The 25,826-nt window shown below is 42.8% G+C and overlaps 1 protein-coding gene and 1 long non-coding RNA gene across 3 annotated transcripts; one reads left to right on the plus strand and one right to left on the minus strand.

The window, feature by feature from the left end:
- The first annotated feature begins 6,063 nt into the window (after positions 1-6,063).
- LOC128732519 (uncharacterized) lies at positions 6,064-7,281 on the plus strand. Of its 2 annotated transcripts, none has more exons than XR_008411810.1 (3): positions 6,064-6,271; positions 6,849-7,033; positions 7,096-7,281. It is a non-coding gene; the product is annotated as an uncharacterized LOC128732519 (long non-coding RNA). The 2 variants fall into 2 exon arrangements; XR_008411811.1 differs by having other exon boundaries at positions 6,852-7,033.
- Positions 7,282-7,526: 245 nt separating this feature from the next.
- Positions 7,527-19,458, minus strand: LOC128732394 (cytochrome P450 307a1). The gene is made up of 2 exons (XM_053825643.1): positions 19,014-19,458; positions 7,527-8,782 (listed from the first exon to the last, which is right to left on the minus strand). The coding sequence occupies exons 1-2, from the start codon at positions 19,456-19,458 to the stop codon at positions 7,527-7,529; spliced, it is 1,701 nt and encodes a 566-aa protein (XP_053681618.1).
- Positions 19,459-25,826: the final 6,368 nt, after the last annotated feature.

The raw sequence follows: 25,826 nt of genomic DNA on the forward strand, positions 1-25,826 counted from the left end.
TAACCGTTGGCGGCGACGAACTAGAAGTGGTAGAGGACTTCGTGTATTTGGGATCGCTGGTGACCGCGGACAACAACAATAGTAAGGAGAACCAGCGGTGCATCCAAGCGGGAAATCGGGCCTACTTTGCCCCTCATAAAACGCTACGATCAGGAAGCATACGCCGCCGCACGAAGCTAACAATGTACAAAACCATTATTATACCGGTAGTTCTATATGGACTTGAAGCCGTGACGCTGCTTACGGAGGACATACGCGCCCTTGCCGTGTTTGAGCGGAAAGTGCTGCGGACGATATTTGGCGGAGTACAAACTGAAAGCGGAGAGTGGCGGAGGCGTATGAATCACGAGCTACAGGCACTGCTTGGGGAGACTCCCATCGTACATCTAGCGACAGTTAGCAGGCTACGGTGGGCCGGACACGTCGTAAGGATGCCGGACGACAGTGCGACGAAAATAGTCCTCTTCAACAACCCCACCGGCACCAGGAACAGGGGGGCCCAACGTGCACGATGGATCGACCAGGTCGAAAGCGATTGGCGACTTCCGAGACGACTAGGAAATTGGCGACGAGTGGCCTAAGACCGAGTTGAATGGAGACGAGTGCTTGAAACAGCACGAGCCACCCCGGCTCTATGCTGTTGAAGAAGAAGAAGCCGTGAGAATTCTCGGGATAGGGAGCAATAAAAATTGTAATAGTTATTATAACTTTGGAATTAAGCAATATTATCCGCCACTAACTTCCCTGATTTCCGATTACCGAACTCGAAAGGAGTACTCAGTCCTCTTCTTTTGGCTTCTTTTGAGAATTTTGCTTTTACTATTTTATTTAGCCTTTCAACAGCAGCAAATGAACTGGTAAGTTTTTCTCTTGGTTAAACTTTGCATATTGTTTCGATATCTGTTTCTGTGTTCGCACGAGTTGCGTGGTGATAATAAACATTGTTGTGACTGTACCGGTGTAAGTAACATAAATTCCTCTCAAAGCCCTGCTTGCCCCAAAGCTTGAGTGTTAGGTCTGTTAGTCTGTGGAAAAACGCTTTATATTTTCCGAAAGTTAACTAGAAAAACTAACTAGAGGTCAGTAGACTTAGGAAAACGGATAGACCTAGACAGAAGTGACTTCTGCGGGGGGCTGCCCCCTGCAGTGGTTGGCGCTTCCGACGGCGGGTCACTCGCCGTTGCCTACGGCCGGCTCGCCCTGAATCATCTAGGAAACGTTTACTACTTACCTGGTAAAAAGGTCCCATACCTTATGATAAGCATAACTCATATCTCGCTTAAGCAAAATCCAAAATTCAAAAATTGCTGAGCTCGAAAATCAGCTAATTCTAGTCAAGTGATTGTAATCTTACAGTGTAATAACGACAAAGCAGAAATAATTCGTTACGATATTGAATTAATATCAATTTAATTTTTTAAATTCGTGAATAAAAATGAAATACGATTATTATTTCAATTTTTGTTTTCGGTTTATTGACGATCAGTACGACTTGAAACAATAACGTGGCTTACATTTGTCAAAATATTAGGTTCTAAAGAATGAGCGCACTTTTGATGAAACTCCTCCCAGAAAAATCTGCACACTAGCTTTTGTGCATTTCCAGGATGCTGCTGTTCAATTTTTCTTGCATTCCTCCATGCTTTGGGAAACTGTTCCATCCCTCCTGAAGATCCTCTTCACAATCGACCAGTAACGTTGAATTGGTTGAATTGGTTGAGCCCTGGACAATTTGGTGGATTGATGTTTTTCTCGACGAATTGGATATAATTGTCTGAAAGGCACTGTAGGGTAACCAACTTATTTTGGACCCCATCAGCAGCTGTACATTATTTGGACACTTGCATTTGATTTTGCTGTAAGTGTCCAAATTATATACAGCTGCTGAGGGGGTCCAAAATACGTTGGTTACCCTAGTACAGGCTTAGCGCAATGTACAGATGCCAAATTCGGCCAAAAGAGAGGGGGAGACTGATACTGTTTGTAGACGGGCCACAATTTTTTTTTTACAATTATTCATCTTTGTAAATTTGAGCATTTATTGCACACTTTGTGAAGAAAATACGCATCGTAGACCATAAGTACAAAAAGCATGCCATACTAAAACCTTCTGTCCAAACTTTTCCAGCGTAATCGTACTGTCGGTATCGTCCACCACCTCGTCCGCCGATTTCGTGTAGAATTTCGGCCCTGGAAGCGCTTTTGAAAGCTGTTTGACGTAAGTTTCGTCGTCCATACAGATGCACTTGTTGCCGTTGTCTATTATCCATTTATAGTTACCGTGCCCTTATTTAGGCTTGAGATTGTTACTCTCCGGATTTCTTAGATATCTTATGATTCTTGTATGTCTTTACGGTCTTTGGGGGGCTCTGTAGCCGCAAGGTTACCAAGTCTGCTTTGACAAGCGAATGGTCATGGGTTCGAATCTTAGTAGAATCAGGCCATTCGATGACAAAGTAACTTTAGCATGGTTTTATTCTCAGGCCCCTCACCATCTTTCCTTCGTGCTGAATTCTATGTTATCCCGATATGGCCTATTGGCAGTGCAAAAAATGAGACCCTTATAGGTTAGCTGTTCCAGGGATGGCTATAATTGGGACAGCGCTGTCATGTGGAACGAGGGGGGTAAAAATAGAGAAAAAGCATTGAAGGAAGGGTACTCAATTACACACAAGCACGTATAAAAAATATTCAATAAGCATATCGTTCACTCAATAGCGATTATAGCCTAAATAAATGCAGTGCGGGTTATACAGCAAACACCCGGGCGATATCGATTTAGATAAAACCATACTGGTCGCAGTGATGAGTCCATACAGGAAAAAAAATGTCTTTACGGAGTTCCTAACCTTGATTCACTGAATTATCGCAATGCTAGTTTAAAGTATTTTAGCCAAATAAGACGTTGTTACCAATCGGTGTCATTTAATATGTTATTACTTTAGAATCTACCAGGGGCTAACTAGAACCAGGTTTTCTTCCGGATCAAGGCAGATCCTTCAAGGATAACTCTTCTTTATCGACGATATTTTTACGCTTGTGTGGTGCACTTTAAACCGTTTTGCGATTTGGTTGATAAAAAAACACCGTTTTCAGTGCACAAGTGTGCAGATTTTTTTTTTCTGATTTCAAGATCAATCCGAGGCATAGCGAAAAGTAAATAACAAGTTGTCGTTGTGACTCCTACCTTTTGTCCAATGCTGGAAGGTGCATGGGTCTAATCAAGCTATAGTCTGAGATTGTAACTGGATTCGAACCCACAACACCCGCCAGAGCATATGGCTCGCTGGTACCCGTGTACCTATGAACCACAGAGGCTCTGGACAAAAAGAGACTGGACAACCCCCCTTATGAATGTAGCGACATGAGTTGGGCTATATTTAGAAACAAATTGTGCCTCTTCCTACCCAAGTAACAATGGTAGCTGAATTGCAAGAGCAATGGCTGTGTACGGGTTGGTTTAAGGCGATCAAAGCTGCATAAAGTAAACACTTAAATGGTGTTTAAATAAGCGATGTTTAAGTTACTTTAAGTTTTTCAAACCAGTTCTCTCCCAAAAGCTGATAAACAGGCTTAATAGCGGATTTTTCTACTAAAAAATCTGCTTCTAAACAGACATAAACATCAAACCGTTTTACGGTTGCTTAAAAGTGTTAAAGTGTAGAGTAGAAGCTTTCATTATACTCACAGCTTTCAAACTACTTTAAGGCTGCTTAAGGGTGTTAAAGTGGCTTTACAAACTTCTACCAAGTTTTCTTTCGGCTCACAGCATACATACTGTCAGAGCATAGAATTTCGCAATTCGGCTGACAGCAAAAGTTTGTCAGTTATCGACATTATCGACTGCTTCACGCTAGGCGGGCAAGGCTTCAGGTGTGAAGATATTCTCACTGTCTGTTCTGCAGATGCAAATGGGGCGGATCACACGGTGAGTGCTTATGGATCCAAAGATGGCGAGTCCAATTCCCGGAAAAAAAGATATGCATTTTTAAATAGCTAGCTTAATTATACGAATTAAAGTTATTCGAAATTAAAAATATCGCGTTCGAAACATGTTCACAGCATAATAAAATAATAAAGGCTGCGCTCCATTTTTTAAATTTAAAAATAGATTTTTTTTTTGGCTGCATAAAGGTTGATGAAGCGATGATTAAGCGACTGGAAAAGTAGATTGCAAAACTATTTCTCGTTCAAAAAATAGATTTGACAGCATTGCGCAAATTTTATGTCGTCGACTATCACCATTTGCAAAGGAGTTCGTGGGGCAATATTAAGCGGGATTCATGGGTGCCCGTGCCACCACGGACCAGATTTTCGCGCTTCGGCAAGTGTTGCAGAAATGTCGCGAATACAACGTGCCCACGCATCATTTGCTCATCGACTTCAAATCGGCGTAGGACACGATCGATCGAGATCAGCTATGGCAGATTATGCACTACTACGGATTTCCGGATAAACTAACGCGGTTGGTCAAGGCGACGATGGATCGAGTAATGTGTGTTGTTCGAGTATCAGGGGCAGTCTCGAGTCCCTTTGGATCTCCAAGAGGGTTACGGCAAGGTGATGGGCTTTCATGTTTGCTGTTTAACATCGCTTTGGAGGGTGTGATAAGAAGAGCGGGTATAGACACGAGTGGCACGATATTCACGAAGTCCGTCCAGCTTCTTGGTTTCGCTGACGACGTTGACATCATCACGTACCTTTGAGAGGATGGCGGAAACGTACATCGGACTGAAAGCTGAAGCCAAACGGATAGGACTTGTCATTAATGTATCGAAAACAAAATACATGAAAGGAAGAGGTTCTAAAGAAGTGAATGCTGACCTCCCTCCCCGGATTCATTTAGACCAGCGGTTCCCAAATGGGGGTTCGCGAACCCCCAGGGGTTCGCCAAAACTTTAGTTCGCTGCAGAATAGTATAGGGAAATCCGTCAGAGGGTACGCGAACCGAAAAAAGGTTGGGAACCGCTGATTTAGACGGTGATGAAATCGAGGTGGTAGAAGAGTTCGTGTGTCTGGGCTCACTGGTTACCGCAGACAACGACACCAGCAGAGAAATACAAAGACGCATTATGGCAGGAAATCGTGTCTACTTTGGACTCCGTAGGACGCTGCGATTGCGATCGAACAAAATTCGCCACCACACGAAGTTAACAATCTACAAGACGCTGATTAGACCGGTAGTCCTTTACGGCCATGAGACATGGACTATGCTCGTGGAGGACCAACGCGCCCTTAGTGTTTTCGAACGGAAGGTGTTGCGCACCATCTACGGCGGAGTGCAGATGGAAGACGGAACGTGGAGGAGGCGAATGAACCATGAATTGCATCAGCTGCTTAGGGAACCACCCATCGCTGCCACCGCAAAAATCGGTCGCCTGCGATGGGCTGGGCATTTCGTGAGGATGTCGGACGACTGCCCGGTTAAAAAAGTTCTCAATAACGATCCGACTGGAACGAGACGGCGGGGCGCGCAGCGAGCAAGATGGATCGATCAAGTGGAAGGCGACCTGCGGACCCTACGTAGACTACGTGGCTGGCGAATTGCGGCCATGGACCGAGTAGAATGGAGACGACTTCTTCGTACAGCAGAGGAAAACACGGCCTGGAGCTGATTAAGTAAGTAAGCATTGCGCAAATTGGCTATTTAAAAGTGCAAAAAAGTTTCTATTAGGCTTCATTGCAGCTTCGAAAGCAGCTATTAATTAGCCTAAAGCTTAATAAAATCACCAGATTTAGATGTTTAAGAGCAGAAAAAAGGTTTTCATTTTTAAACCTAGACCATAGATCAGCCACAGGTTGAATAAAATCAGCTATATAAGCGTTTGATCAGCGTGAAATTGTTACTTGGGAAGGAACTCCATCGTCGATGGCAGCAACAAAAATTCGAGAACGTAGGTGGAAATACGTCGGACTTGTTATGTAGTGAATGTCAGGGTTCACGTACAATTGCGTTAAGCTAGTTCCTGTAAATTGTCATTAAAGCAGTGGTACCAACCATTAGACTACTTATATAAGTTCCAGCGCTCATGCGCTCGCTCTCTTTTCGTTCCTGACCATTGGTTTGTTAGTTTGTGTATAATAATTAGAAATAAACGTTCTTGTGAGTATTATTCTGCGTTATCAGTCCATAACAGGACTAACCTTGAGGACAGGAGCGAACGACATCAGCAGAGAAGCAATCGACAAGAATCCGTAAGGACAACGAAGAAGAGGTCGATCCAGAGGCTCATAACGAACCTGTCTAAGCGACAGGTGGAAATCATAGCGGGTAATCTTCGGCAGTGGAGTCCTCTCTGATTTCATCCCATTGTTCTGTTGGATCGACGGCGGGGACCTTCGATGCTTAGAACGATTATTTTTGTTTTATTTTTAAGACATACCTCCGTGGACTGTTCGCTATACCATCCCCCTTTGGGAAAGTAATGTAGCTAAGTGAAACAATTATAAAAATGGTAATTCTCCAAATAACTATCACAAATTTGCAAAATTTTGTTTTGTAAGGTAGGGTAATAATCCAATATTGTCACAGTAGCTACATGTACAAGAAAATGTCATCAACCATCCAATCGACAATACAGTTTAGTCTTCATATGATATTACTATTTATTATTATCCTATAAATTCACCGGACGTTCTACACTGAAATTTGCCTTGTCGCGAACCTTTCTCTAAACTAGACACTAATGCGCTACGCCAACACAAACTTTTTACCATACAAAATTCACCTACGCCCTGCGCGAAGGGCGTTAATACTAAATTCTCCTCCGGAAGCGGGACGAGTAATTATACATTAAAATATTTTTAGTTTTGTCTAGTCTTTCAAAATATAACATTATCTCATTTAGCAGCAGCAGCAGCACACTCCGCACGGGTCGGGGGCCCATCGCCGAACAGCCGAACTTGAACGGCGCCTGCGGCGGAGTGCACGCGATTTCAGTCTTAACTCTTACAAAAATGCAGAAAAGATCGCCGGAAGCAGCTTTTTTTTTTTTGAATGCAAGTGTTCACTTCTCTACTACGGAAATTAAAGGTAAAAGGTATAATAACTTAGCGTTTTCCTGTGTGTGTAATAAATGCAGCTATAAAATCTAGGTTCTAACTAAGTGTATGTCTATCTACAACTAACGGAGATACGATTACGTGCTCAAAAATGTCACTGAACTGTTAACTCTAGCTTGTAAATCCTACTAGGGGAAGCGAAAGAGCCCTGTACTTACTCCTGCTAATGTTTGCTACCTTAAAATATATGTTTTATAAAAACGAAACTATTACAATTATCCCATGTTTGTGAGTACGTTCCCCGTGGTTTTTGGAAGGGGGAAACGTTCTACGCACTAGATAACATCTGTTTGATTGTTTTGTGATTTCACTCTTCCTTTTCCTGCTTGATAAAATAACATAATTGTACGCCGCGCTAACAGCGGAGAGGCCACTGTAGGAAATAATTTACTGGACACTTAAATCGATGGGAGCCTATTTACACGGGTGACGGCGGCGGCGGCGGCGGCGGACATGGTCCGCGCTCAGTGCTGCTGATTGCGATGGGTAAACGCCAGCGGGTAGGTGTCCGGTGGGACGGCCACACAGGCCGGGTACATCTTGATCTGGGCGGGATCGCTCGTTTGTACGTTGTATTTCTGCAGGATGTTGGACAGAATGATGAAGCTGAACCCGCGCACCAGGTTCTGCCCGATGCAGGTTCGCTTGCCGATGCTGAAGGGCAGGAAGTGCGGTATGTTTTTCTTTACCCGCAGGATCTGCTTCTGGTTTTCGTTGGAGGCGTCGATCTGGTTGTTTTTGATGATGTTGCTTAGGTCCTGTTTGGCCGTTGGGGAATCGACCAGGTCGGTTCGGATTTGAGCTAAGGTGGCGCTTTCGATGAACCGTGCCGGATTGAAGCGTTTCGGTTCGTCCCAGTACTTTTCGTTGGTGTTCAGGTCGTAGTTGTTGATGAAGACGATTGTGCCCTTGGTGACGCCATAGCCGGAAATGCAGGTGTCCTCGGTGGCTACGTGCGGTACGATTGGGGAGGAAGAATATCGGAGCACTTCGAAGATGGTGGCAACGGTGAAGGGCATGCTTTCGGTGTCGTACAGGGTGACGTTTCGTGTGCCGTTTTCCGTGACGTGATCGATCTCCTGCTGGATTCTACGGCCGATGTCTGGGTGCTTGGCGATGTAGCCGAGGGCGAGCATGACCAGGTTTCCGATTGCCGAGTGACCTCCGATGAAGTCCTCCAGCATGTACATGATGGTGTCCCGGCTAACGGCGGGATCCTCTCGGAGGCTTCTCAACAGAGCGTCGGTAAAGTCCCGCTCGGGTTCGTCTTCGCCGAAGTTTTGCTCCCGTTCGTTGATGATTCGCTCGCAGATGAAGTCACGAATGTCGGCCGACCACCGGGTAAGTTTGTTCATGTGCTTGTGGTAGAACGGAGCCAACCATGGCATAAAGTCAACGGCGTAGCCTTGGTTGATTTCCCAAAAAATCTCGTCGAAGTTACGAACCATCTGCTGGAAGCCGGCGTCATTATAATCGAACCGCACCGAGCACATGTACTCGCTGAACATATTGGCGCAGGCCTGCATGATCAGTGGTTTCACCTTGAAGTCCCGCCCCGGAATCACCTCCGCATCCAGCTGATCCATAAACCGATGCATCTCCATTACGCCGACGTCGCTCATCTTCTGATAATAGCTAGAAGCGTCGCTCGGTGAACAGTGTTTACGAGCCAGATTACGGCGCTTCTGCTGCAGCGCGGACCAATCGCACAAAGCAAGCGCTGAAACGAGCAAATAAAAAACAAGAAATAAATAAAAATGGAGAATTATTAATCCACGCGCAGTGGGACAAAACCGAATCAGCAGGATACGAGGAAGTGATCCTCCGCAAATTGCCACAATTGGCAGTCAATATGTGCACCCGCTTTCTGCAGGCGCAGGCTCGTGATCATCAGCAGCACCAACACCGCCGCCGCCACCAATCGATTGCAATCGATTTATAGTCAAATCTCGCACGATATAACATTCCCGGACCCGGCGGCGATGGCGGCGGCGGCGGCGGCGGTGCACAACGGCGTCTCAAGGGCAATTTTATTCATGCTTCCTCCTGTGTGCACACACAAAACGAACCCTACGGCTGCGTGCGGACGGACACCCGCTGCGTCACCCTGTTCAGTATTGACAGATCACACTCAGGTTGTTTAGGATGTAACCTTCCATTTGCAAAAACTAGCCAACGCCAACTAGATTACTAGAGAGATAGAACTGCCGGTGTTACAGCTCTGCTGTCAGACGCAAACAAAAACAAAACGAAAAAAACAGCCAATTTTTCGTACATTTTTGGGGGTCAAGTTCTCGGCCAAATCCTTGACCGCTTGCTTGACTGTCGACAAACGGAATTGGCTAAGCGTTTGTCTGTCTGTCTGTCTGCCTGCCAGTCTACCGTCTCTCGCACCGGACACCGCACCAGCACGGCAACAACGATGACGGCGCCGATGACGACGACGACGACGACGACCGATTACGGAAGTCTGCAGAACGTGTGGTGTGATGCGACTTCTCTTGCGCTGGGCATCGAACGAAAGCGCTAGCTAGCGGTAGAGGTATAGGCCGCGCTCGTCGCTTGCTACGGAGACCTCGCCGAAGGTTGACAGTTTTATGTAACAAACGCGCGGGGAAGCACGCGAAACCGGTTGGTTTCGTTTATCGATTCTGCGTGCCGCCGCGCGGCCTGCCAGCAACCGGCTGATTCACACCACAGCGCACACGCAGCGGCGGATCATTAAACGGTCAAATGTCTTTCGGCACTGTCATTATTCGGACTATGACGCGATCGATCGGCAAGGATGCGTTCGCTTCGCAAACGCGCGCGCCTGACGACCGACGGAAGAACGAATCAATTATGCAACCCATGTCCCGCACACGGGCGTTTGACGGTGGGGAACTCACAGCAGGAAGCGATCGTGTCCTTGAAACCCGTCCATAAATCGTCTGACGGAAACGGCACGATCCGGCTGAGATGTGTCAGTAGTGTTAAGAGGGTGCGATTCGTCGGTAAATTCAGGGTCATTTCGACTGCCCTTGAAACCGATTCCCCGGAAAGTATTACGAAATCGACCATCCCATTAAAAAGCAGAAACCGGCAGCAGACAGACCGGTTGCGCGCACCCATTATGTAGATACGTTTTCCCCCCAGCCAGCCCAGCTGGCCATAATTATGGGGCCTGCAATGCTGGTTAGAAAACGAAACCGAAAATTACCTTCTGGTTTTGATTAACAATCAGCTGGAGCGCACCTGATCAATTACACACGATACATAATTATTTTTGCTTCCGAAAATTCTCCACACCGACCGAGTTAATACCTTGCTTCCTCCGCGTTCCGTGTGCGCTTCGTTCGTGCGAGGAGGAAACTCCAATTAGAAATCTACTCCTTTCCGCGTAAATTTTTCTTCCTCTCCGTTTCGCTCGTTGTTTTTTCTGTGCCACCTCCCCGCCGCGCAACGATCGATCGAGGACGTCTCTGCTTTGCCGAGCGGCGCGCAAAGGAGGAAACACGAAAGCCACCGAAAGACAGACAGGCAAACCACAGTGGCAACAGCAGCCCACAGCACAGCACAAGCCCAAGCCCAAGCAGTAGCGCGCTCATAATGCTAATGTAAACAAAATTAACGGCTTCTTTCCTCGCCTGAGAAAATGTAGGTTATCTTTTTTTCTCCATTTAATTTTTATGCTCGCGCTGCTCAGCTAGACACGCAAGAAGCTGCGAGCGATGGAATCGCTCGAGTAGAGCCAGCTTCTGCTTTTAATCATTTAATCAGTAGTTTACTTGTTCGCACTTTTTCCCCAAGTCGTTCTGGTTTTGTCCCTTTGGAAGTTTTCTTCCAGCCCAATCAACACGCGATCCAAAACGGTGACAAAACGCAAATTGAACCGCTTGTTTACATTCGTTGACCCAAACAAAAACAAAACAACCATTGAGGACTATTGCGGTGAGCCAGGTTCATGCACTCTCGGTTTCGCGGAACGGCCCGGTGACGTGCGGCGCGCGAAAACGAATGCAAATTTTTGCCCCCAAAATACCGTACCTACTTGCACAGGAAAGCAAAAGACAAAACAATCGAAAACGACGGTTTCGGTTTCGCGTGCGAACCGTTTCTTGTGAAACTTCTAGACTAACGAATCAACCGACCGGCCCCAGCCCCATAGCAACGAACTGTTTGTTTTGGTTAGGAATAAAAATTTTCCCACTTGGAATCACGAGAAATGCCATGCTCAGCTGAGGTCACAGGTGCTAACTGAATGACGACAGTTTGGTTGTGTGGAGCTTTGGTTACACACCTTAAAACCTTAACTGTGGGAAGTCGTAGTAAACCGGACATTTTTTCGGCGTAAAAGTTGTTTGTTGCTCTTGATTTTTCAATGCATGTCACAAGTCGGCATTTCGTCAATCAGTTGTTGATCCGCAAGCAATTCAAAAATTGTATTGTGCAATTGTGCACAGCTTGACATGCACTTTCTTTTGTCATATTCTTAGTGATATCTAATGGTGCTTTTATAAAAAAATCCTCTTTGGCTGACTAATGGGATTATGATATTAATTTCTTTGTGTGAATCTTTTTTTTTTTTAATAAGGCCATTACAAATTATTTTGAAAGTTTTTGACCACCCCTTACCCCCCCCCCCCTTCAAAATAGGCTTGAAAAATCGGAGCGCAAAAAAATAATTTGTATAATACACGTCAATTTTTTTCTATAAAACCAATTGCTTCTAACACGATACAGAAATGGAATTTGCAAAAATCGGCAGAAATTTTTTTCTATCATTTACCGTGGAAGCACCAAATTTGACGTGGTTAAGAAATCTGCCATGATTTGTGTTTAACAATGAAAATTCTAGAAATGACTTTTCTAAACCAGCTGTACATTGTTGAACGACATTTGTACATTTTGAACGACAGCTAGGAAAGTGTCAAGATTCAGGGTGTCGCAGGAAAAACTAAATTAGCCGCTCACCGGAAACTGCAATAACTGCAGGATTGGATCGGCCAGACAAGCGAAAAAAGTATCCTAATTTAACCTAAACCAATATTTTTGATTACCCTACCTGTTTGGGGAACTTGATTTTACTCATAAGCAAAACAAGTCAGGTGCTTGAAAATAATATTTCAACTACCGATACTTTACCCAACGGTTCAACTCTACACAAATAATAGCCACACAGTTTTACCCATCTTAGCCTTACGTGATATGCAAACTGTTATTCACATGCAGAAAGTTTTACATCAACCAGACTATCACCATAATATGTCTTTAAACACTGGTAATAGACTGCAAAATACCCGACGAGCAAATCTCATACAGCGTGATAGAGCCACAACAAATCTTGGTCAGACGCGAATTTCATTTTTTGGTCCTTCAATTTACAACGCTCTGCCTAACGAATTAAAACAAATCACCAACATCGATCTGTATAAATACAAAATTAAACAATATTTTAAGACAAACATAATCAATTATATAATTTGAGCGTATCAACCATGCCTATGTAAAGTAAATCGTAAATTAAATTTAACTTCTTTCTACCAGTAGCTTAATCAGAATTATTATTAGTTATAGTTATACTGGGCCCCTTAAAAAGGAATATTAAATTCCACTGGGCGCCCATTAAATAGTTTTTAAATAATTTTATGTATCCTCTTTATGTTTTCCTCAGCTTAAATCAATTTCTTTGTTTAGTGTGTTGTCCAGTTCTCTTCTAATCTGAGGTTTCTGTAGGTGTCCGATACCAGGGGGCTCTCTGTGTGAGCTTTTTGGTAACGGGGGTGAGCGGAGGGTTAATTAAAAAAAAAAGTCATTTACAAGCAGCTCCTCTCCAACGCTAGAACCATATGTTTGCCCAGAGAAAGTGTTTTCTGCAGCTTCTTCCGACGAACTGTGGCATCTGTAACACCTAATGAGACGGTAAACTGTTGAACCAATACTTTTCTTGGTGACTTACGAGATTTTTAGTGTCGGAATAGAAGACATACTTTTTATATCTTACTCTGTAAATAATAAGAAACACTAAGAGCCTAATTTGACGCAAAACATTTTTGTCCAGGTTTAAGCCTTCGGCAGAGTTTGGTACCCTTTCTGGAGCAGCATGAGGGTTGATAGCTTTTTCTAGTGCGACTTGGCAAGCTGTCACTTTTTTAAACCCGACCAACCGGAGTGGTGATACAACGACAATGGCGTCACTGTAGTTTCCAAAGGATGGAATGCTGCTAGTGCTTCGAAGCTATGGCCGGTTGAGGAATACTGATCGATTGTGAACGGCAAACTAAAGCAGAGAGAGATCGCTTCAAGAGTTTACGTGAAAAAGGAATTTGATTGCCAACATTGACGAATCATCCGTTGCTTGTGTGGGTTGACCCAACACCCTTGTCACTTCACACCGTCACTACCCTTCACCTAGGGCCTGGGCTGCCTACTCAGCTTATTACTGACCCTAGCTAAGCTATGTCAGGCCCTGTCGTTGCAATCGTTCTAGCCGTTGCAACTCCGTTATCACGTCTCACGGCTTACGAAGCATAGTTGCTGAGTCATGTGCAAATATTATTTTAGGGCGGTTTTGATGTAATTTTTCGTTATACGGCAAATATGATATCAACAGGAGGATATTACTTGTTGAATTGTAGCAGCGTTTTACATCACTCACATATCTGTTTTGAAAATACGGTGAAAAGAATTTACAAAATATATTTCGCTTTTCCGTAATTTAATCTAACCCCGTCAAGCGCCTAGCGGGGCAAAAGTGCGATTCACGAAGTTATATCTTATTAACTAATGCAGAAAAAACAAAACAGCTTTCAGCAAAAATATTCCTCTTTTATGTGCAAAATGTTATCTAGAACATCACATTGAGCTGTCTGTTGAAATAAACATGTTACAAGAAGAAATGTGATTTAAAGGGTCGTTTATAAACAAAGGTCTATTGCTGAAAATGGGTAAAAGATGGAAGTTTGATGTCTTCTGAAAAAATACTTGAAATTGGTTTATCTTTAATATTTTGAAACCAAAAAGGTGAAAAAAAAATTACTCAAAAAGTTATTATTTAAATTGTTGTTAAAGTAACACGTAAATATTGGACGACCCCTTCAAAAGATGCATCATTTTTTCATTCAAAAAGTCGCCGGAGAGTACATTGAGCTGAGACACGCCGTTTAACCGCAAATATATTTGTCCCGAAATTTCAATTTCTGACCCATAGTGCACCGTCTAACGCCACCGCAGCAGAACTTGTAGTAGCTTTCTCTGAGCACCTGCCAGAAAAGATCCAGTATTGCCTCTTCGATGCCATTCATTTATATCTCGAATCTGCAATCGCTTTATTCACGGTATTTTGTCAGTCTGTACACCAATGATTTAACACCAAGTTCGTAACCGCAACCACCCTTGGCGCAGACGAACGGGTATGTAATTTATGTCCTTTGGTCTATCAACAAGTTTTAAATTCGATTCATTGGCGAGAATCGTGTGCACGCTATTCCGCTTCCTCCATCTATATGTTCATTTTCCAAAAATGCAGAAAACTGTTTATTCACAGAAACAGTTTGTGGAAAGGGTTAAAAAGCAATTATTCAATCATTTAGCAATCAATACTAGTGATAAATATTGTTTACTTATATTTCAGGGTTGATTGATTGAGTAAACATTATGCTAGTTGCTGTAGCAACTGTTAAATGCTTTGGTGAAAATGTGACGAATGCTTTGATCAGCATTGACTCAGCGATGTGAGCGCCACACAACGGGAGCATTACCACTTACTTTCAAAATGGCGGCTGGTCTTTACACACCCGGCAAGATCAAGATGAATGTCTGTTCTCTGTGGCTTTAGGCACTATATTACAGATACTAGAACTGGAAGATCTGCAGGAAACTGTGTGTTCTACAGATGTTGGCCGAAGAAAAACAATGTTTTTCCGCTGATGAAACAAAAAACAAACGTTTGGAAAAGTTTCGATCTAACGGAGGCTGCAATACACCAGCGCAAAATAGAAAAGGTGCAAATTGAGAATATTCCTTACCGAAACATAACGCAGATTGAAGATAATATGGTTTTGTTAGCTACTATTGTGCTAATTTCATGGATTCGAGCTTCGCACTTTTGCCCCGCGGTATTCGCTAGCGGGGCAAAAGTGTGAATCTGCACTCGATCAGAAGAAAAAAGAATTTATTTTGCAAAACACTATTATCGCAGATGATTTATAGTTGAATGTGAAGACATTGAATTACTGCATCACTATAAAATATATTATGTTGTTGTCCTTCTTTATATCTCACGAAAATTGATGACAACTTCAAACATCGCACTTATGCCCCGCCCTACTCTATACTTAGTATAAAACAAATTTATTGCATACTTACTGGATGTAAACAATACGACATTTCAAATCCGCACTGACATTGGTTTGACTGCCGGAATATCGAGTCAAGATTCCGGCCATGAATTTGTCGAATTAGCGGGCTGGTACAGTGAAACCATTTGCTTAAAAAACATATAAAAATGGCGATTCTGACGTGAGAGACGAAGAGCGTAGAAACTAAAGAATCTGACTAAAGAAAAGACATTGGAGCTCAGTCACTCGCGGCTAAAGAATCTGACTAAAGAAGTGACAGATAACTCATTTTCGGTTCGTCGAAACCAAGTGGGCATGAATCTCGATGAAACCTTCTGAATCTTTTGCTCGAAAACTTGCGGAGTATCAGTCGATGAACGCGGCAGAAAATATTGACTGCAAGCAAACGGCAACAAATATCATCGTATCATCACGAAATCGATCCGTGCTGCCTAACGAAAACACCAAGCAATCAAATTTGTATCGTACAGTTCATAAAATCGCCTAAATGTTGAACTCGAAAAAATATTGTTCGAACTTTTCCTAGCAACTTTGAACAGAGTCACGCACAACAATCATCGTTGAGCAAATCAGGTTTAATGATGACAGGAGGCCGCGAGTGACTGAGCTCCGATGTCATTTCTTTAGTCTCAGCCAAGCAAAATTTGAAATGAGTTACTCAAACCTGGCGTAACCGGTAATACTGAACACTACCGACAAGAAATGATCAGTGTAAATAAAGGCAACGCAAACTGATTTTGTTGCATGATAATGCTCCATCACATTCTGCAAAACCGATCGCAGAAACGATTAACCTTCCTAGTGCATTGGGGTCGTTTTCGACCCATCGGTATACTAACAAAGCTCGATACTCGATAGTGGAGCATGTTAGAGACTTGAGATTTTCTGACTTTTCCTTACATTGGAAAACTAGTATTGTGGGGGAGTTTCAGCTTCTAGCGACATTTAGAAGAGGCACAGCAAAAAAAGTAACACATTATGCATTGGGGTTGAAAAAGACCCAAGAATTTAACTTACACTCATTCATCCATTTTCAATCCGTTTAATTCAAAGTCCAATTTTTAATTTAATTTGACGACAGGCTTCAAGCCTAAATTGACCCGAATTGAAATCCCATTTCAAGTCTACGTTCCAGTCCAAATCCAAGTTTGAATTTATTTGCAAATTGTAATTTCAAGTGTAAATTTAATGACTAATTTCAAATCCTATTTTAGGGCCACTGAGGTGTTCCAACTAGGGCAAGTGTAAAACATGCTCATGGTGTAGTCCGAAAGTTCGTAGTTTTTAATGGTACAAAAATATATCCGCCAGCCTACGATAGGTTGCTTCTGAAAGGTCGGTGCCCCACCTTCTGTCTATGGCTGGGTACGTCAGTGTAGACCAGAGTCGAACCTCGAGGCCAATTGGGACGATAATAATGTTCTACAAACATTTGCATATCATCAAAATACACATTTTTGTAAAAGCCCGCGAACATATGTCTTCTACATAGATCAAGTTATTAAAAGATTTATTAAAAAGTCGCTGTAAGTTGTAAAATGTGGCAAATGAAATGTAAGTAAAGTAAAAGAATGTACATTTAAAACGAATTTAAAAATATACTGAGTGATTTCACACTTTCAGTATCTTCGTCGTTTTATTTATCCTGTATTTAACATCAATGCTTACTTAGTAAATTAGTTTTTTACTAAGGTTGATCCTAAGCAGGGTACTAAAATTTCGAAAACTTGTTAAATCTACGTACAGGAAGGTGAGTAAATGGCCATCAACTATAAACGTGAAAGTAAACTAAAAATTATAAGCTCTAAAGAAACGAAGAACCTACGATGAACTTTTCGGGAAGCTATGAAAGTGGTTCAAAAGATGCGAATGAAATCTAGCAGGCAATGTTTTTGATTATTTAGTTAGCAGTATTTAAAGTACAGTCACGGCACTTCCCGCTCATGGAAAACTTGATTGATTTTTTTTTAGTCTAATGCCAGCATTGTTTTATTGATTTGGAATTGATAAATGCTAATAAAATTTAAAAAAGGTTAATATACAAATGAAAATTAAAAATGTGTGATGAAAATTTATGCACTGTTTCTCTCAGTTGAGTATAAACTTATATCGATTTTTTTAAGTTCTCTTTTGGGATTTTGCGATTTTAAGTGACTCTGAATTTTTCCTAAAATCACTGAAAACTTTTACATCCTTTTACAAATTAAGATGACACTATTGAGCGATTAACCTACAATAACGCTAATGAAAAATTGACTAGCTGATTTTATCTTTAACGTAAAGTGAAAAATGAAACATTTAGTAATACATATAACACAAATTTAACAAACAGCACACAAACAAATGCACAGCGTGACCAAAAATTATGTTATTTCTCAGGATAAATTTAAAAAAAATATCTATCGAATTGTCTGCTTTGAATTTTAAAATAATTTCGAATAAGATTTACCTCGTTCAAACAAAACGAACTCCAAGTTTATGACTTTATACTGTTTTGTTCGCCTTCACTTAATACCTAACTTCAAAATACCTCAATACCTCTAAATAACAATAATTTTCTCAAAGCGAAGTCCCAGTTTCCACATCCCCACGGTTCACAAAACGGGCACTCCGTCTCCAATGTTTCGGGTGTTTCGCTACTCAACAGGGTCACCGATCGATCGATCGATCGATTGATCGAACGGAAGGAGCAGGCAGACCTATCCACCACCACCAGCAGTAGCAGCAGTAGCTGCTGCAGCCGATCCGGGCTCCGGTTCGGTCCACTTTCGCTTTCAACCAGCCAATCAAGCTGACATTTTGAGAGCAACATGCTTCAATGGTTCGCACCCGGTCGGTTGCACAAAACAAGCGTTTTAACTCACCCGAAGAGAGGCACTTCACTTTCATTCAGGTCTTGCCTGCTTGCTTGCTGTGGCCTAGCGTCGGTACACTCTGTCGGTACGAATGCTAATCACCCGCTGGTGCTGCTGGTGCTGCTGCTGATTGATACGTTTAGTGAAATCTGACCGGCACCGATGCAAATCTTTCTCTCGACCTGATCGACGGGATTGAAGTTCGCACGAGTCAACCGAACAAAACAAAAAACAACAACAACAACAACGAAACGGACATTTGTGGAACAAACTGAGCCATTTTTGGGCGGGTGGCAGCGATGGGCGTCCGTCGGTATCTGGGCCACGAGAGAAAGTGAAATGCCTGAGCCCGAAAATGATGCCCAAAACAAATTATAATGGGAAGGAAGAAAAAAAATCCGAGAGGAACAAGGGAAAGGTACCGAGACCGAGACCGAGCGACGGTGGCCTGATCAGGCTACCGACAAATGATCCCAATTCGGTTGGAATTGGGGCTTCCGTCAGAGGGTTTTTTTGCTTTGCCAATTGATTCAATTTAAAAAAAGTTATGAATGCCGTCGGATTTTGTTCAAATAACTCATCCGAACTATTCGGTTTTATCTAGTTCCCGCACAAATATTAGCTTCGTGCAAATGTTTCTAAGCAAGGATTTGCAATTCGCCTGCACTTTTGCCAGCGATCATCGAGCAGAGTGCAAATATTGACACCAAGATAAGGTACACAGGAATGGGAAAGGAAAGGCAAAAATGATACTCACAGTTGTTGCGATCGCCGCCGAACAGCTTGTGGAAGCGCAGAAAGTCCGGCCGGCCGCCGAAGTAGCGCCCGTTCTGGTTCAGCACCTCCCGGATCAGCTCGAGGCTGTTCACCACCAGACAGCGGTTGGAACCGAGCGTCAGGCTGTACACGTCGCCGTACTTCCGTGCCAGCGCCGTGAAACCCTCGAAGGGAACCTCGTACTTGCCGAGGATCGCCAAACTGCCCAGAATCGGCCACGGCATCGGACCGGGAGCTTGCGAAACCGTTACCAGTTGCTGTTCCTCGCGTTCCGGCGACTGATGATCCTGGAGCTTCTTCGGCAAGCGCACCGATCGGACGGCTTGCACGCGTACCTTTCGATGCCACTCGTAAAGGATCTTGAAGTAACACGCCACCGATAGGAGCAGTGTCAGCAGTGCCAGTACCAGTCCGGTGTAGGCCATCGCGTCAAAAAGTTACACTTTTTTCGAACTTAACTGTTTTTAAAACTATTTTCCGCACTGTTTTTGTTTTTGTTTTTCCTCAAATCACTTAATCTTCTTTTAAGTCACTTGGTGATTTGAAAGTTTTTTTTCTGATCTTGCTTTAACAAATCGGCAGTTCTTATTGTTTTCCAAATTACTCAACTAAAACGAAACTATTTTTTCAAACCAAAAACAAATCTTAGACCGGATCTGCATGGAACAGGATAACAAATAAAATCGAGCAAAAAAAAACGAACGAAAAGGAGAAAGATTTTCCTTTCGGTTATCAGAAAATTGTACCTCAGGTACGCGTGTGAACTAGACTGAACGAAATCGATCGCCTGCGATCGTTTAAATAGTTGCCCCACGATCAGCCCAGCACCACAGCCCACGGTCCGATGGAAAATGCTCGTCCGCCCGTCGTCCGTGTACCGTGCTGGCGCGCGGCGGCTCTATCTCGCTTGCCGTGTCGGGCCGCGTTCAAACTGCGATGCGAACCGATCGCGATCCGCGGCGCCGAACGAGAGAAAGAGTGCGAGCGCCACCAACGACAAGGAGAGGATTCGCGACACACAGCCGAACAACGAAAGCCGATCCGCTGCCGAGATCGCCGATGAGCCGAGCCGAACGAATCCCGAACCGGGTGCGAAAATATCGAAAAGCTACTAGAAAATAAAAAATACAACACCGAAGATCGGGCCGGGACCCGGGACGGGAGCCTCCGAAGCGCGAGGAGGTGGGCGTGAGAGTGAGTTGAAAATTTCGTAGGAAAATTTCTCCTGCCGCTCTTCGGGATTGCCAGGGTTTGCAGTGCAGTGCGTTCTAGCCCGAACCGAACGAACGGGGGGGAGCGAGAGACAGACAGAGCTAATTCGAGCAGTTCGATCGACTTCGACGATCGAACGGTGGAGCTGCTTGGTCGTTTTTTCGTCGTTATTGGTTTTATCGCCCATTTCTTTTCGATCATGCGAATAAATTTTTCGGCCGCATGTTCGTTATCGTTGACAGTTTCGGAGCTTATCTTGACACAAAAAAGAATGCTAATATTTGACGTATGGAACTGGAGAGTGGAACTCACACAATAACTCACGGTCGCAGTAAGCCAGTGGTTTCGTTCAGACAACAAACTGGACAATTTCTTTCCCATGACAGTAATTCATGATTATGTAAACAATCAGAATAATTTCAGCTGGGGGCCGGGATGAAACGGTTTATTTAAGGTTTGGAGATTGTATGATAATTTGATCTATTTTTTTATTATTTACACGTAGGTGCCTTGCTTATCAAAGTCCGGTGAGCATGGAATCATGGCAGTTGGACAATTATTTAACTGCAAACAGCACTGTAAGTCGTTCTGGAAACCAAAACTGTCTATCTATGTTTGCCACATACATAATTTACATCGGTTTCCCAGCTTGATAAGCCAACAAATCAGTAATTGAATCGATTTCTCTTACATCAGTGCAGATGGATGGTACCGAAGCCTAGGGGAGGCCTTGAAAACTTCCTACCCACCAGCAGCGGTACGTTGTAGCCCATAGAAATCTCGTTCCTGCGAAGCAGGATGTAGCAGCCACGGATAGAACTATTCCTCCGCTAGAATCTACCTAGGCTTCTACCCCCGAACACCGTGCGAGCAGAGCGAGCAGCATCCACACGCGCACACTCGCCCAACAAAGAATTTAAGCGAAACTTTTTTTTCGATTTTTTTTTATCTTTCTTTATCGCAAAACTTGATCGTGCCGAGCCGGGAAGAAAAAAGGAACAAACTGGTTTCACGATCGCCGCTGGTGCGCTCGCCAGCCACAGCAACAAAACGTGATGGATGGATGGCCGAGGAGGGAACCGGCCGCGGCCGTCGCGGTGGTGCGATGGTGGTGGCCCGCGGGATGGAAATGGGAGACGTTATCCCACACCTCATTAAGTATTGAAATTAAATTCCGTTTTCCTTTCTCTTCTTTCTCTTTACACCGGGCCCGGCTGGGCTGGTGTGGACGACACACGGACGGACGGACGGGCGCGGTGGTAATCGAGCCGCGTACTAACTATCAGCAAAGAATCGAACCTTTCCTCGTTCCTGCGGAAGGGCATCGCGGCGAATGAAGCGCGGAGGAGCGGCTGACGGAGGAACAGAAGGACGGTAGTGGTTCTCCGGCATCCGTAACACAACGAAAAGAAGAGAATTTTATGTATTATGTAAACTCGCTCTTAAACTTCAACTTGAAATCTCGCTTTTACGGGGATGTAAAGAAGAAAATCGCTGCTGCGATGCGAAGCCCGCATTTATGGCCGAAGCGCAAATCAAAGCCTACTACTACCGTGGAAAGCAGAGGCGTAGACGGGATTTTTAGGCTAGGATCCGAAATGCAACAACGAATTGGAAAACAATTCTATATTATCCCGATAAGGCCTATTGCCAGTGCAAAAATGACCCTTATAGTTAAATGCACTGGTTAGCTGTGCCAGGATTGCTATAATTGGGGACAGTGCTGTCATGTGGAACGAGGTGGGTAAAGTTGAGAAAGCATTGAAGGAAGGGTAAAACCCAATTACACATAAAATTCAATAAGCATATCGCTCACTCAATTAATGCTTTAGTGTTAATTAGTTGCAAGCTTTGTTGAAGTGTTTTGCAAAAAGAACAGCTGGCTAAGAAAGTAATTGTTTGCAAAACACAAATACCTGTACTGTACCCGCAACTCGATTTCAGCTATTTACACAGTATAAAGTATAGCAGGAAAAAAAACAATCTTTGCCACATTCGGATTTTTAGCGAAAGACAAATTATTCGTAACTATTGGTTAACTACTTAGGTTAAGCTGCAATCCAAAATGTATGATTTAACAAGTCTACACACTACACAGGTAGATAGCTGTAAACATTTGATATCACTTATTGGCTTTCAGAACACAACCAGTGGTATACAATACCGTAGTCCACCGCAAACTACTTACGTCTTGCCTTGAATTCGAACTTAAGGCACCGATCGCTTACCATCTGTATGAAACACAATTAGTAAACATTACGCCGATGGCAGAGTACTGCGTAACGTATAGTATGATACCAGCGCAGGGCAGGACAATTTAATTTCACTGTTATTAGCAGCTATTAATCCGAAGGCATTCTTGCGATACGATTTAAAGAATAACCACTAGCATCAATAACTTTCACAACAACAGTAGCAACAACGAACAGCACCAAATCATGGCTGAAAGCAACTTAGAATATATACAATAGATGCAACTTTTGTTTGCAATTTTTGATATTTAAGCGATTTATCACAGTTCACTTCATAGGCTTAATAAAAAGAGAAAACGTAGCACTACTGGTCACTAAATTTTAAATCGCGAATAAATGATAGATTACACTTGCTCAATACTAAAACTTTGGGCCGGATCAGCACGGCCACACAATATACGCGGACACTTAGCTTTGCGACACCGAGCCTTTATTCGAACGGGAAGGAGAACGGGACTGATTACATTCGTGCCTCAACTGATCTATGCTCTTGATTTCTATAGATGAACCGATACCGATCGAGAAATTATCTAGTGATATGCGGTCGTGTGCGTTTAGTAGATCGATGCCCGGTAGCATCGTTCACTAGCGTTAGTCTAATTTGTCTCTGTTTCGCAACAACACGCAATTGATATATTTTCTACGATAAAACGAAATTGCGCACTATCGTCATCCAGTGTTGCCAAAATAAAAACTTTAAAAGCAAAGCCATGGATATAAACTGTTACCGTTTCACATCTTTACTAGGGCTGTCGGTATTGGCGCTTTTGGTGAAAACCGGTATTTCGGTATTGGTGTAGAAAATACCGGTAATACCGGTAAAACACTGGTATTGGCAGATTATTCGAAATCAAAAGAAATGTCGATGTTTTTTAGTAAATCTTTTTATTTTGAAACTTTAGTACAGTCATCCCTGTATTATGAGCCAGTTAAGCATGATGATGCTACAAAATTATTGGTAAAACCACCGATTTAAATAATTTACAGTTTATTTATAACTTAATTGGTTATAAATATATCATAATTTGATATTCTGTAGGCAAACTTATTCCAAAATCACACACTTTTTTGCAAAACAACAAAATGTAAGCATGTTCCATTCCCAGTATTATGGGCCGCTTTTAAGGTGAAATTAGTCGTCATCGATTCTGCCAATTTTAAAAGCAGTTTTTTTGTTTGAAATAAAAATTCTGTTCATAAAAACATATTCGCTGTGTTAAGATTGGCAAGAAGAATGCAGTATTTACATTTTTATAAACAGAACCCCGCTTTTGGGCCCAAAAACTGCTTTCGAAATTGGGCTGAACGACGAAAAGTTAATGACTGCTAGTTTCCCGTTAAACCTGGTCAGAATTGTGGGTCAATGCTCCCAGTATTATGGGTCAGTGAAACAAAATTGGTTTTATTTAGAGAAAAGCGAGCGCGCGTGCGTGTGTGTGTGTGTGTGTGTGTGTGTGTGTGTGTGTGTGTGTGTGTGTGTGTGTGTGTGTGTGTGTGTGTGTGTGTGTGTGTGTGTGTGTGTGTGTGTGTGTGTGTGTGTGTGTGGGCGTGTGTGTGTGCAGTTCTCGCGATTTAGTGATCTTGTTGTATCTTGTACTGTACTCAGCAACTGTCTGAGTGAGTTGACAGTTGGGATTAGAATCAATTTTAGCTTCTTCTTCAGGAAGCTCATTAAACTGATTCAATCTATGATAGATGGTATTCAGTGCTGTGTTCGGATTTCGAGTAGATAGTCAAGTTCATTCGAATCACGCAGAGGGCTTCATCAAGGTGATGGTCTCCAGGATAGCACATGAAAAACCAAGTGTACAAACAACTACCCTGCAAAGTATTTGCCTCACATTCGGTAGGAATAAGACGACCAGGGATGCAGCGAGCAAGATGGTTTAACTAGGTGGAGCGAGTCTGAGAAATTGGAGAGCGTTGGCCTTCAACCGAGTGCATTGGAGAAACTTTGTTCATCAGGCTTTGTCTTAAAACAGCAAGCCAACTAACACCGCTATTGTATATTTCGAATTACTTGGTATTTCGAACGAAAGTTCTTTCGAACGAAATTTCCGCCAGCAAAATCAAATGGGCAAAACATCTCGTTCGAAGCAAGTCGAACGAAATAAAGACTCGTTCGAAATACAGAATAGGGGTGTAAGTAAAGTAAGTAAGTTCAAGAAGAAGAAAAGTATTTGGTCCTGGCTTATTAGTTTTGGGTGGTTTCCAAAAATAACGCGAAACTGTACTGTACGGTAGATTGTGGTCCTTTGCAACTTCCCGAATTTTTTCGGTTTGTCTTGCTAGATCAAGAGCGTAATGCAATATATCAGGATCATGGAGCTTCGATTTTTTTTTGTTTAGTTTAGTTTTTTAGTTTTACTGAGAAAAAAAAATTACCATTATAGTCAAAAACAGCGAATACTGTTGATCTATATGCTTGACCCATAATACTGGGAAAAGTCAATTTTGCTCCCAGTATTATGGGCCATTGTTCAATTTCGTATATTAAAGCGGAAAGTGCATTTTTCTAGGTGGTTTCACCATAATTCTATGCATACATACCTATTCCCTCGATTTCCATCCATTTTACGCTCAGACACACAAATTTACGCCGTTATACAGCGTAATTTTTATAACAACCGCAAAAATAACGACAAATCGAAAGTCAATTGGAGCCAACTGACAGCTATCGGAAAATTAAGAAAATTAATGCATTGGAACGGAGTGTATTGCTGTCAACCATGCAGCAGAATGTTGCTGCTATCTATCGAACTCATACACAATAGTTAAATATTAATTTGTTACGTATAAAACTAACGTAAAGTATAGACTGGCCCATAATACTGGGTGGCCCATAATATTGGGGTGACTGTATTAGAATACTCGTTATTTCATTGAACAGCTTACTGCTACATATTCTTATGATCTGCGCTTCGATTCAGTTTTATTTAGCTATGAAGCTGAAGAGTAAAATGTTCAAATTGACGAGAGCCCTGATGGTTCAGTCATTTCATTGAACAAACCTGTCAACACATTGTTCACTGTATTTGTATTTGAATATATAGGCTATGAGCCCGTTATCCTTTCTTAAGACTAATTTACGAACAATTATTGGACAAATTCTACATATAGGAACAAGTTAAATATTAAATAAATATACAATCACAAAAGCAGTTGTCCTCTGTAGTATAACCTAAGCCTATGTTTAATGGTATTTGCGCTCATGTCAATGGTTATAATTTGCTGAAGCTCGTTAAAGGCGTTCATGAAACGGGAAGTGGGTTCATGCTGTGAGTAGTTCCTAGAACGAAACGGCGGATCGAAGATTCTACGTCGTCGAA

The sequence above is a fragment of the Sabethes cyaneus genome, chromosome 1 (genome assembly GCF_943734655.1).
Source record: "Sabethes cyaneus chromosome 1, idSabCyanKW18_F2, whole genome shotgun sequence".
Classification (NCBI taxonomy): domain Eukaryota; kingdom Metazoa; phylum Arthropoda; class Insecta; order Diptera; family Culicidae; genus Sabethes; species Sabethes cyaneus.

Excerpts from the sequence above, each read along its gene's own strand:
- LOC128732394 (XM_053825643.1), bottom strand. The coding sequence starts at position 19,458 with ATGGCCTACACCGGACTGGTACTGGCACTGCTGACACTGCTCCTATCG. Across the intron at positions 8,783-19,013 it reads CGGCGGCGATCGCAACAACT|CGCTTGCTTTGTGCGATTGG; the intron begins GTGAGTATCATT and ends TGCTCGTTTCAG.